This window comes from Cucumis sativus, chromosome 6, assembly GCF_000004075.3.
Source record: "Cucumis sativus cultivar 9930 chromosome 6, Cucumber_9930_V3, whole genome shotgun sequence".
Lineage (NCBI taxonomy): Eukaryota > Viridiplantae > Streptophyta > Magnoliopsida > Cucurbitales > Cucurbitaceae > Cucumis > Cucumis sativus.
The window spans coordinates 16,789,124-16,800,193 of record NC_026660.2 but is presented as its reverse complement, the minus strand read 5'-3'; the positions used below and the strand labels follow the sequence as shown (position 1 = coordinate 16,800,193).

The window sequence follows — 11,070 nt, the reverse complement described above, 5'->3', positions numbered from 1 at the left end:
TCCCATATACATATCAAATATATAATTGAAGTTCTCGAGTATATTATAAATAGAGATAGTATCGATCTCTTTGGAGTTGTTATAATGTATATATAATTACATATACAATTAATTTAGATATGTCTTGTCACGTAGGTTTTAATGTTGTAATATTGAATTGGAATTATTCTTTCTCCTAGCCATATTTTGGACTAAGATGATCGTTTTGGTTAAGGTATGCATGCACCGTTAGATATTTTGTAGGTTTTGTTTTAAGCACTTGGACATGGGTCAAGCCTCTTTTTCTTATACTCGTTTGCTTCTTATTAAGTTGCCATTTTCTGCTCGAGTTTTTGTTTTTGTTAACCCTGTAGGTTTTTTCTTTACTCAAAGACTAGTTTTAAAATCATCCCTAATGAAGAATGTCATTAATAGTTTAGTTAACTAACATAATATATATACTAATAATCGAAATATTAAAGTTTTGAATCTCTCTACTTGTATTCCACCTATTTTACAATACTTGAAATGTATATATAAAAAGTTTAGAATAAATAAAATTTTCACTCTTTCATGTTCGTTATACACAACAAACGTTGACTAAAAAGTGATAGTCACTTGAATCACAACCCAATACTAATATTAACAAAAATAGAAGCAAATGGTTAATGTCTCTTGACAATATCAACTCTACGTGAGTATGACAAACTCTCTAATTCTATTCTTTCAATAGATAATTATAGGAATAATGCATTTAGTCTTAAACAAAATCTTATTAGTCCATTTTTAATTGATTTAATCAATAACAATATGTATAGTTAGAACTCAAGTGTTTACCGTTTTAACTCGAAAATATATCTAAAACGTAAATTAAATCTCTGAACCATAGCTAGATATATGTATATATGTACGTATGGTGAGAAGTGTAACCATAGCAATAGAGAAGTTTGAATATCAAAATAGAGAGTGGTTTTGATATGTTATTTTTGGTCAAAGGATAAACAAGAATCAATCAAGACCTAAAGTCTGAGAGAGAGAGAGGGTTTTAGCTGTTGATTATTATTATTTTTCTTTGAATAATAGAGGTTTGGATGTTGATTAAGCATATAAGCTGTAATATAGATAGACAGGGGATAAGTCTAAAAAGTTGATGGATCCCACTTTATGTGAAAGGAATATTTATGTGTTTATTTATTTATTTTTGTATTACAAAATTAGCTTTTTATTTTTTAAAACAAATAAATTTCTCCATCATAAAAACAAAAAGAAAATGCTCATATTATAAAAAGAAAAAAGGGCATGTTGTTTCCTAGAAACTTCTCTCTCTCTCTCTCTCTCTCTCTAGAGAATATCAAAGCAACCTCTTATGGCTCCTCAAGAAATTATATGCATTATTATCAAAGGAGTTTTGTTAATTTATTGCATCTTCTGTTTGTATTTAAAGTCACTTTCTAAATAATTAATACCAATCTTATCTAAACTTTCATGCCCTAAAGAGGAAAATTAAGTGTTAGATAAATATAGTTTATTTTCACATGGAATAAATTAAAACCTTTTCCATATTCATCTTAGGTTTAAAATCTTTTTTTTCTTTTTTTACTCCATGTCCACTTTTTTTTTTTAATTTATATATTCTGTTTTTGTATTTTACTATGACCATTAATCTTTTCAAATGTCTATTTTAGTTTCTCAACCTTAAAGTTTAGAAATGACTATTGAATAAAGTGGAAGAATATGTCATGGAAATGATATTAGGAATAGTTATTTTTTAAAAAAGTTTAGAGCATAGGAACATTTTAAAAGTTAGAAATCTAGTTTCTTTTTCCTGTTTTTTATTTTAGAAAGAGGTATAATTTTTATTTTATCTCCATATTTTTCCAAATATATAATATACTTATAGCACCTAAGTCTTTAAATTGATTACAATATTTAGTCCCTGAATTTTATAATCTTACAATTTTACTTTTAAAATATAAATCTTTTAGTTCAATTTATATTTTTAAATTTCACTGTATAATCATTTTAGTGGTTTATTGAGACTATAATTAATTAAGTCTTACTTTAGTATTATTAAAATCAATTTAAATATTCACTGCATAATAATTTAAATTTAGTCAATCAATACATCTAACATTCAAAACTAAAATGGATATTTAACTAAAGATTGAGGTTAAAAAGTGAACTATCAACGTACTAAAACTTAAATTTATGATAACACATTTTAATTTAAAACCTCCTAATTAAATAAAAATGAAACAAAAAAAAAAAAATTAAAGAATAAGAGTATGACGTTATGAAAATTTAGGTTAAAAAGGAAATTTTTGCTAATTACCAACGTTTAAGTTATAACTTTTGTATACATATAGTTGAAAAGGGCATCCCAATATGCATTGTACAAAATAAAAGTGCCATAATTGGAAAACATGCAACACACACAAATAAATGAAAGGTGTGAAAAGTTCATTTTTAATGCCTTGTAAGTTATTATATTAATACACTAGAGAGATAGCTTTTTGAACAACTTTTTTGTTTTAATTTGAATGTCTTTTAAAAGGTAGATTATGTATATCTATATATACATTACATAGTAGTATGAACTTTTATGATTTTAGATCTTGCAATAGTTAAATTATCTCGAATAATATTAAAATTTATTCTCTTTCTTATCACGTCCTATCAAACTTTGTACTAGTTAAGTCAATTAATTTATTTAAATATAAACTAAAATAATAATAATAATCAAACATATTAAAAGAAAAAGAAAATTAAAATATTTAAAATGTGCAAAAACTACACAAAATTAACCTTATATCTAATAGGTCAAACCGAAAAAAGTTAGGCAAGTGGAGTCAAAGAATAATTGTGCAAAACTATTTATTTAGTTACCAAAAAAAATTAGATGAGACCAAATATTCATTCGTGTTTGTGACGTAAGACTCGTATGGAATCCAAAATTTATAAGGATCGTGAAGTAACTTGAAGTAGAAGTAACTTAATTAGTGAACTTCATTTTTTATCCCATCATATCAAACTTTATATCAACCTTTATCCCATGCATGCATAACTAGATAAATTCATTTAAACATATGGTGAAATCTTTAATATATATATATATATATATAAACAGAGTAAAGAGTACATATTAACTTAATTGAATAGGAAGAAAGTTATAGATGGTGAGTGATTGAGTTAGGGGAAATTGTAATTGTAGGGAATGAGAGACTTGGAAGGGAAGTAATTGAAATGATAAAGGGAAGTAATTGAAATGATAAAGTTGAAAGATGTGAGTTAGGAAAGGGAAAGAGAGAAAGAGAGTCCCTTTTAAGTAGATGGATGGATGGATGGTTGGTTGGGTTTATAAAGAGCTGACTGATAAACTCATTGTTCAAAAGCTTTGACGTTCTAAGTTTGACCGCTGTATTTTAGAGATCTCTTGATCCCTCATATCGCGACACATTGAACCGCCTTCCCATCCAACCATTCCCCCTCTCTCTCTCTCACACTACATTATTATCCTTTTAAAAAATTTAAATTTAAATTTATTTTTGGTCGGTCCCGCCTTAGTTTTTGTTATCTGTCGTAAATATTTTGTCAAATTTGTTGTTTTTTACTACCCGATAATAGTAAAATATAACAAATTTGATCAAATTTGTTATATCAAAAATAAATTTGAACAAACCATATATTTTAAGTTAAATTTGGATTTTAGGTTTAATGAAAGTTAGAGTTCCAAATTTACATTAATTGGATTTGTGTGGATTTTTCAAAGAAATAAAATTTCATTGACTAAACTTGTAGTTTTGAAAGTTGGAAGAGATTAAGGAAATACAAATTTCAAAGCCTGTGGGACTAAATTAGTAAAAGTTCAATAACTTTTTCATTCCAAATATACACTAAAATCATAATGGTAAAAAAGAAATTAAATCTATGGTCACTACTAAAATTATGATTATATTATTGATCTCTTTTCAAATATAAAATAACAAATCATAAAATATTTACACAAATAAATATGAATTACAATTTGAATTTCGATTGTTTATTTTAAAAATTCTATCCAAAATCTTTCAATTTATGAAACTATACAAATTAAATTATAAAAAAATAATAATATTGGAGTCTTCAAAAGCAAATCACAAAGTTATGGGCTCTTTTTTTTTTGGGGGGGGGGGGGGGGGGGGGGGTAATTTAGTCTTTTCGTTTTTATTTGTCCGATCTAGTCGGTGAGCTCTCTTTTTATTTCTCCTTATGAACCACGCTCTACATTATGTGGTGTAAAACACGTGCATTTTGAGGGCTGACTTTAGAGCGTGCATCTCACGGAAATACCTGTGCAAATGGGGGTTTTTAATGTGAAAAGAATAAAGACGTTATGAATTAATATATTTTTAAAAAAATGAAAATAAAAATGACAGCGCCTTTAATATTTGGTCAATACGTGAGACTCTTTCCTTTCAAACTTACATCTTCCAATATCAATCTCCTACTTTTTATTTTTAATAATCATTCAAACCCCCACCCCCCATTCAACTCAACTCTTTTTTAATTCACTTCACATTTCTGCTATTAATTTTCAATTTGGCTTTTCTATTCTCTTACTTTCATCCATGGTTTATCTATAAAAAAATTTCTTTTGATGGTTCTTTTTTCTTTAGGAAGAAACCGTTATATTACTATTGTTCAATTTAAAATTGAGAGGTGGGAAACCATTTAAATGAAAAAGTGTGAGTGGTTGGATAGGAATAAAGCAGAGGAGAATAATGTAATTTAGTAGTTTTTATGGTGCAAATGGGTTTTTGGCTGACAAATACTGACCTTCCCCTGCCTTTTGAATCTCAATTTTCTTATTCATACGTCTTCTATGATCTAAACTTTCCTTGTTTTATATAATTCATGTATACATATATATGATTATTGTTATTTTCTAAAGTGGTGCAATGCTAAGAAGTTATGAAGAGATGGGATTAAATATTTCATAAGATTAAAACAAAACAAAGGGAAAAGAAGTGAGGGTGTAGTTGGAATTGCGGTGAAAGCAAGCATAGACGATAAATAAAAAGGGCACGTGCAGGTTAAGAGAGCCGTCCGATGAGACACGTAGAAGACAGGGTAAGAGGAAAGATGTGGGAAGGGTGGGCAGACGTGTAAGTCAGGGATTGGTTATTTTTTGTTGAATTCAAACTTTGGGCGGTGGGGACGGCGGCCATGTATTGTGGCAAAGATCAATGCGCTTCACGTACCCACTCCCGAGGTCCGCCGGAAACCAAAATAATTATCACCAAATTCGATCTCTTCAATTACATTTTTACCCCTTCCCTTTTCAAGTTTATTTTTATTTACTCTCTTAAACTCTAAAAAAAAAGAAAAATTATTCCACATTTTTAATTGAAAATTAAATCTAAATAACTAATAAATATTTTCAAAATTTTACTCCTTTATTTTGTTATATTTTTAAATAGTTTAATTTCTAAACTTTTAATTTTTTTTTCAAATAAGTGTTTTATTTATTCAACATATTTAAAATGATTGACGTGTTTGTGAGATATCAAATGAAAAGATTAAGATAGAAGTACATATCAAAATTCAATTTCGTTAGTTTTAAAAAATAAAAAACGTGCATATTAGATCATTTTAGTTCAGGAAATAAATAAACACAAAGATAAGAGTTGAGAGAATAAACTAGTTTAATCTATAACATTTTGACATTATCTATACCAATTTTTAGTTCAATGATACCTGGGATGGCGATAGTAACATTTTAATCTCAAAGTTAATTGCATATTTTGATGTCTATTCAACCATATATATGCATGCTGGAACCTTAGAGTACCTAATATATTGTATAACATTCCTTATTTTTAAAAGAAAAAAATTGTTTTAATTTTAAAAATTCAATTATATTTTATTAAAAAAAAATGAAAACCATCCTAAAAAATTGACAGAAAATAATCTTAATTTAAAAGGAACCAAAATCAAATAAGTTAGCAAACCATATCACTTTAGATTCATCTAATTAATTTGAGGCACATTAATTTTTTAATATGACACTCATATTGTAATTGGAACCAAATCAAGTAGAAAGAAGTTAATATATAATTAGAAGTAAAAAAGAAATATAGAAGACACAATTTCAGTTCACCAAACATATGGTTGGAAGTTGATGAGATGGATGAAATGTCAATATTTATAGCCACGTGTCATTTAACTTTTTCAACCTAATTAAAAACATTATTACAATAATCTTTTAGTTCAACAAAATATTAAATGTTTTCTTAAACTAGCTCTCTAACTTCATACTAATAATATAAATTTTAACCAACTAAACTATATATTACTTGAAATAACAATAATAGCTACGTTAAAAGCTTGATTTTCATAGTGTTTAAAATGTGATATTATATTGTTAATTAAAATTTTGATTTAGTAATTTAGGATATATAATATTAAGAAAAAGTAAAAGAAATAAATCATTGAAAAGAAGATAGTCTATTATGTAATCATAATTATTGACTTTTTATATTTAGTTGTTATATACATACATACATATATATATATTCAATTATATATTTTCTACATAGTTCGGTAAAGAAGCAAAACTACATGACCTTTTTATACTTCATATCAAACCCTAATTTATTATTCCATCATCATAGTTTTAGGGGAAAAGAATAAAGTTTTGGTATTTGATCCCTATATAATTTTTTTTTTTACCCTTTAATGTCATGGTTGACCACTGTTAAAAAGTATATCAAAATAAACTAAATATTTATAAAATATATCAAAATCTTATGATCGCGATAGACCAAAATAGATTACCATTCTTGTCTATCAAGATTTTTTATATATATTTGTAAGTATTTACTAAAGTTTTGTTATTTAAAATAAATTTTTAAATATGTACGTGTATTTTTGTTTTTATTATTTGAATTAAGTTTTAAAATAATTTTCGTACAATAACAAACATTACTTGAGCGTAGTTTAAAAATTGTAAAATGAATACTAATGTAGTCTAAAATATTGTTTTAAAAAGACAACAATACTCATGAAATACAACTTATTGTAAAATACATAAACATAATTTAGACAATTGAAAAACATATAAGGACTACAATGATACGCCTTAATTAATACAACAAACAAATCCTAGAGGGTTTACAAGTATAAAAGGACAAGTTTTCAAAATAATATATATATATTAGTCTTCCTTCTATAGATTTTAGAAACATATGGCCATCTATGGTCGATGATATAGTACTTTTATTTCCCTTTGAAGCAAATTATTATTGTTGAGGATTATTAGGGTCAAAGCCTAACTGCGAGTCCTATTCCAAAATTAAAAATTTGAACACTGCCACATGGGGCAAAACATGTCTCAAAAAAGAAAATTATAGTTTGTGAAACGATCAACTGTGAGCATACGTGAATATATGCCAATCAAGAATTAATCTAATTGACTCGTAGTCGACTTGGTGTCCTACAATACTCAAACTACATCAACATTATCAAAATTCCACTATAACCATGGACATATGTCAAGTAGAGAGAAATGTCATCATAAATAAGCTCTTTCAATTACTTTGACATGTATTTAAATGTTAATAAAACTCCTCGTACTAATAATTTAAAACATTAGAGTATAATATAGTAAAATTGAAAGTTTGACCACACAACAACAAACCAACCATTTGTTATTACGTAACAAATTTCAATATTGAGAAAGTAATGTAAAATTTATCATAAATAAAAACAAAACTTTAAGTACCGAGACAATTTTTTAAAAAAGGAAAAACAATAAACCAAAAAATTCTAATGAACAATGAGAGATAGTTACTTAAGAAGGACTATTTATTTATTTATTTATTATTATTATTATAATTTAAAAGAAAATAAAAGTTTAAAATTGGAGTGAATATTAATTTATTATATGGAAAAATGGGTTTGGAGTTAAAAGAGCAGTTGAATGAATCCCAAATTTCGAAATAGAACTATAAGGGAATAGTGGTAAATTGGTAATTTACTAAGGAGGCGTAAAAGAATAAAATAAAAAGAGAAAGAGGGGGGGGGAAGTAATCAGATGTGGAGAAGAGTATATTTATTAATTACCGAATGCCACGTGTGAAGGCAGGCTAAAGAAGGTCAAAAAATCCGCGTATAAGAGAAAGGGCCACCGGTGGTCCCGGTTGCATTTAATGTTACAACACCGTCCCTCAGTCGACATATTCCGTACACATAACAACCGACACCTGCCGGTCATCCTCCCTTTCTCTCTCTTAAAACCTTCCTCCCCCCCTCCCCGGCCCCTTCCTTCTTCTTTCACATTTCACCACTCTCTTTTCTTCATTCTCCTCACACACAACAACCCCCCCCCCCCCCCCCCCCCCCCCAAAAAAAGCTCCAAAAAATGGAATATGTGCTTTTATTGTTATTATTATTTCTAAAATAAATTTGTATTTATATATATGTGTGTGTATTTTGTATGGAGGAAGAGAAGATCAAGGAAGAAGTGTTGAGAAACAATAGAGATCAGAATTCGATGGGAAATCCTGGATTGTTATTCTCCGATGCGATTATTCCCAATAATCATACTACTAATTTGTTCGATTTTCCATTAATCGACACCATTGATTCTTCTTTCAAGCCGTCCACTTTCTTGGATTTGTTAGCTACTCAAGATTATACCCCTTCTTTGTTCGATCTTTTCTCTCCTCCACCTCCGCCGCCGCAACCGCCGCTTCCTCTGCCATCCTCCGCCGTGGCCGAGTCTTCTGAAGTTCTTAATACTCCGACCACTCCTAACTCCTCCTCCGTCTCTTGCTCCTCCACCGAACGTGCTTTCGACAACGATGACGTGGATCGGGATAAGTCCCCTTTCAACAAACAGTAAGTTTCTTACTCTATCTCTCCTATATTATATTGCCATTTCTTAAGATTTTGAGATTATTTTTTTCAAGACAAATTAAGAGTAACCATTTAAAAAAATTTTTGTTTTCGAAAAATGAAGGCTTATACACACTTAACCTCAAATTCATTTGAAAACATAAAAAATATAGTTCCAAATTTTGTTTATTTTGTTTAGCTGAAAATTCAACTCAATTCATGAAAGATGCATATGGAGAAACAAACAAAAATAATAAAGTTTAATTTTAAAAAAATTAAGGAAAAAATTTCTTTTCTTTTCTTTTCGGAAAATTTCCATTAATTTGATGGGGAAGAAATAAAGTAGCTTTGCATATGATGAGGCGTAATTTAAGGACCAAATCTAGGGGTGGTGTTATGACAAATGGTTTTATATAAATATATATATATATATATAAAAGAACCTAATGAAATTAAATAATATATTATTTTTTCATGTATGAATAATGTGTAATTTTAATTATTTATAATTAAATAAACGCAGATTGAAAGCAAAAAAGAAAAACCAAAAGAAAGGAAGAGAACCAAGATTTGCGTTCATGACAAAAAGCGAAGTGGATCATTTAGACGACGGTTACAGATGGCGAAAATACGGTCAAAAAGCCGTTAAAAACAGCCCTTACCCAAGAAGTTATTACCGTTGCACCACCGCCGGCTGCGGCGTCAAAAAACGAGTCGAACGATCCTCCGACGACCCTTCCATCGTCGTCACCACTTACGAAGGCCAACACACTCATCAAAGTCCAATCATGCCACGTGGAGCTTTATCCTCCACCGCCTTCACCCCCTCACCACAACAACAACCCCCGCTTGTTTTCTCACAGCCCCAACAATTATACCGCAACCAATTTACGTACGCTCCGGCGCCGCCTGCGGACGTTGTCACCTGCGGCGGAGGGTTCGGTCACGTGTTTCACAGTTTTGGAGAAGAACGACGTCTCATCGATGGTAGAACCACCACCACTACTTCTACTACTACAACTGATTCTTTCCAAGACCATGGCCTTCTTCAAGATATGATCGTACCTTTCCCAGAAGAGAAAGAAAAAAAAGTTAATTAATTATTTAATTAATTAATTTTTATTTCTTTTTTTAAAATTTTTTTTCCACGGTACGTCGTCGTATTACTCTAACAAAAAATTATGGGATTTTCACCATAAACCATCTTCACTAATCACACAATCTCCATCACTGTATAATATTTATATAATTAGTTAGTTTTTTCTTTCAATTTTCCTCCATTGATCATATGGAGATGATCTGATCACCAGTTTGGAGTTTTGGATTTGGATTTTTTTTTTTTTTTTTTTTTTTTTTTGGGTTCAAGCAATCTAGTTAATTTCCTAGAAGGGATTCAATTTATGGAAATATTTATATATAATATATATATTATAGTTTTTCTAATGAATTAGTTATATGTTTAATCGATTTTTTAAATCTTAATTTATTGAGTTATGATCAAATTGATGGCTATGATTTTAGGAAACTATCAATATCATTAGATGTTGTAGTATAGTATTACGTAAGCTGGGATTTATGAAAAAGGAGTTGTTTATTTATTTATCTTTTTAGTGTTATTAGGGTTAGGGTTTTAAAAGCCATTACGCAATGCCAACGCAAGAAGTGTAGAGTTATTGTTTTTACTTTTTGGTTTGTTGTCTGTCTCAAAAAGTAGGGTTGTAGGTTTAGGGTTTGTAGAATAGAGAAATAGTAAGAGAGAAGTTAAAAAGAAAAATATTTAGGTTTTGTTCTCAGGATTGTATTTATCTTTGGAGTGATTAGTAGCCTAGGTTCGACTCTGAGTATATTACTAAAAAGGAAATTATATAAAGCAAGGGAGAGTGAAATTTTGGAAATGAGAATAGTTGAAAGCTAAGCTAGTTTTTTTCTTTTTTTCTTTTTTTTTTTTTGTGTGGGGTAGAAACCTATGATTTAAGTTATAGGAGATGAGAGGGAGAAGAAGAAGAGTGGTTGTGAACAAACAAAGCGTAAAGAGTTCAACATAAATTAAATGCCATGACACATATACACATATTTGGTCGAGAATAGCATTGTTTCATAAAAATATTCGATAAAGTAGTCACAATATAGTTACCTTTTAATATATAACTCTTACTTATATTTGAATTTTAATAGTTTATCGCTCTTATTATAGATTCAAAATACTTTTTTGTA

At 28.7% G+C, this 11,070-nt stretch overlaps 1 protein-coding gene across 1 annotated transcript; it reads left to right on the top strand.

Moving 5' to 3' along the window:
* The first annotated feature begins 8,349 nt into the window (after window positions 1-8,349).
* On the top strand, window positions 8,350-10,162 carry LOC101205991 (probable WRKY transcription factor 48). The gene is made up of 2 exons (XM_011658992.2): window positions 8,350-8,859; window positions 9,380-10,162. Exons 1-2 carry the CDS (start codon window positions 8,456-8,458, stop codon window positions 9,954-9,956), a joined length of 981 nt encoding a protein of 326 aa, XP_011657294.1. The 5' UTR covers window positions 8,350-8,455; the 3' UTR covers window positions 9,957-10,162.
* The last annotated feature ends 908 nt before the right edge of the window (window positions 10,163-11,070 follow it).